Source organism: Colobus angolensis, unplaced genomic scaffold (genome assembly GCF_000951035.1).
Source record: "Colobus angolensis palliatus isolate OR3802 unplaced genomic scaffold, Cang.pa_1.0 Scaffold9, whole genome shotgun sequence".
In the NCBI taxonomy this organism is placed as follows: Eukaryota; Metazoa; Chordata; class Mammalia; order Primates; family Cercopithecidae; genus Colobus; species Colobus angolensis.
In genome coordinates this window covers 1,453,544-1,455,989 of record NW_012122931.1, presented here as the reverse complement: position 1 = coordinate 1,455,989, position 2,446 = coordinate 1,453,544, and the positions used below count along the sequence as shown (strand labels likewise).

General features: G+C 52.0%; 1 protein-coding gene across 1 annotated transcript in view; it reads right to left on the bottom strand.

Annotated features, from left to right (window-relative positions):
* Window positions 1-429: 429 nt before the first annotated feature.
* The window catches only part of RALGDS (ral guanine nucleotide dissociation stimulator), a 31,737-nt gene continuing 29,720 nt past the window's right edge, over window positions 430-2,446 (bottom strand). The window contains 1 exon segment of the mRNA XM_011931426.1: window positions 430-1,639. Within this exon segment, the coding sequence (XP_011786816.1) occupies window positions 1,302-1,639 (338 nt within the window). The 3' untranslated portion in view covers window positions 430-1,301.

Here is a 2,446-nt window from a genome sequence, read left to right as displayed (position 1 = left end):
CGGGGTTTCACCGTGTTAGCCAGGATGGTCTCGATCTCCTGACCTCATGATCCGCCCGTCTCGGCCTCCCAAAGTGTTGGGATTACAGGCTTGAGCCACCGCGCCCGGCCCAGAAATGTTACTTTTAAAGACAAGTAAATTTCAGAAATTCTTGCTATGCCTTGTGAAAGTACCTCCAACCTCTAGCCTCAGGAGTTCTGAGGGCTGTCTCAGCACATTTCCCAATTTAATGATGCCGAAATGAACATCTGCTGTATGAAAGGTAAACTTTGTGTTTCTTTCAGTGTGCTGAGAAAGGTGCTGGCTTTTCCTGTGCATAAAATAACTGGATAATCCTGCAAGAGTCCTTATTTTAACATGGAACGTGAGAGTCTCTATCTCATTTTAATCAAGACAGGCAATGAAAGAACAAAACTGCAATGACCAGGCTATAGTAGAAACAGGATTTTAATATAATATTCAAGTCTAGCATTTGCTATTTACAACAAATAAATATTGCCCCTCCCCAATCAGTAAACATTTTTTTTTTCTTTTTTCTTTTTATACAAATACTCAGTCGCCCCACCCCTACCCCAAATCCTCCTTCCTCACTAACCCCCGTCTTGCATGGTCTCATAAAGCCCAGGACGCAGTGGTGAATGGCACTTGCAGTGGCATGAGATTCAACATCGATGGGACTCAGCTGGGACTGTCCTCATTCACCGGGTGCAGAGTCTGGTCCATGAAGAGGGTGTCTCTCTCTGCTCCCGGGGGAGGGCTGGGGTAAGTGGTGGGTGAGACTCCCTCACTCTCAGTTGGCCCTGATGATGGAATCTTTGGTGCAGCCTGAGAAAGGCTAGAGTGGTGGGAGGGGCTGGGACCCCTGCGAAGGTCACAGGCCAGTGCCCGTGGGTATGAGGAGAGAACTGCAGTGGTCAGACATGGCGGGCGAGTGGGTGCTCCAGGGTGCCCATGGCACAGGTGGCAGTGACCCACACCTGGGAAGGTGTCATGGAAGTGTACAGAGGTGGTGCCCGGGGGCAGGCAGGACACCATGCCCGTTGGCACTGCTCCTTGGCAAAAGTCAGCTAGTCCTCTCGTTCCAGAGAGCAGAAGGCACCTAAGGCAGCAAGTGGTCCACGGGAGGCCAGGTCAGCCTGACCAATGGCAGGCGTCAATCCCAGCAGCAGGAGAGGTTCGGGATGAAACTGGAGTCTGGGGTACCCTGGGCTGGCAGGTGGGAAGAAGGTGCCCAGCTGGCCTGGGCCACTCTGGTCCATAAGTGCTTGGCTACCAGCCAGCCAGACCCGGGGGAGATGCCCTCAGAAGATGCCCTTGGCAATCTTGAGTCCTTTCTGCTTCATGCGAGGGAGGGTTGAGCTGGCTCCATGCTTGACCTTCACTCCCTTGGTGAAGGTCCGCTTCTTCAGGACAAAGTCATAGTTGGCGGTAGAGTTCATGGCATAGAAGACGTTGGCGTTTTCAGGGATCTTCAGCTCTGGTGGGGGAGGGGCAGAGGGGTGATCAGTAGTGCTCTTGGGGGCCCTGCAGGATACCCCTCCCACTTGAGAGCCCCTATAAGGACCGTCTTGAGCCCCAGACCTGAGATCCCCCTCCAATACAGCTCCAGGACTCCAAGGACCCCTCTCAATGACTCTGCCTGAGGACAGACTCTGCTGAGGTCCTCACAAAACCTGATGACTCTTGTTTAAACAGGGACTGACTCCAGAACACTCCGGCTTGGCCTGAGCTGGCAGAGGGTTACCCTGTCCTGCCCATACCGCAGTGCTGGCTGCCCAGCTGGAACAGGCATTCTAGAATCCAGATCACCTTCTGGAATCCTGCCCTACTCAGGACAAGGGCTCCAAGGACCAGGAAAGGACAGTCTTGCCCCAGGGCTCTGGCGCCCATTCCAGGTAGGCCTCTACTTCTGGAACCCTGGCACCCAGCAAGCACCACCTCTTGGCTCCATTTCCCACCCTCTCCTCTGGCCCACAGCCTGCGTAAACCAGAGCTGGGCTCGATTCGTGCTCCTCCCGACATGATGTGGCTTTTTGTCATCTTTAACCTCTCTAGGCCTCAGTCTTCCTTTTCTGTAAGATGGGGGTCCCACCTACCCTGCCCACCTAACCAAAATGGTGCAAGAAGCTGCCAGAGGATTTAGACTATAACTTCTAGGGATCATAGGAGTCATTGCTAACTATCTGGGCTAATGGAGGGGGGTGGTGTTCAGCTCACTGGAAAGAAAACAGATGATAATATTTGTAGTTAACTTTTTATGGTGCACATAGATGCTTTATATATACATGCACATATATATATATATACACGTGTATATACATATAGATTTTTATATATATGATCAACCCACTGGCTACTTTCATTTCCATTTGGGGAAAAGAAGCACAGAGGGCTTAAGGAACTTGCCCAGCGTCTCCAGGCCCAGGACACCCCACTCTGAGCCTGC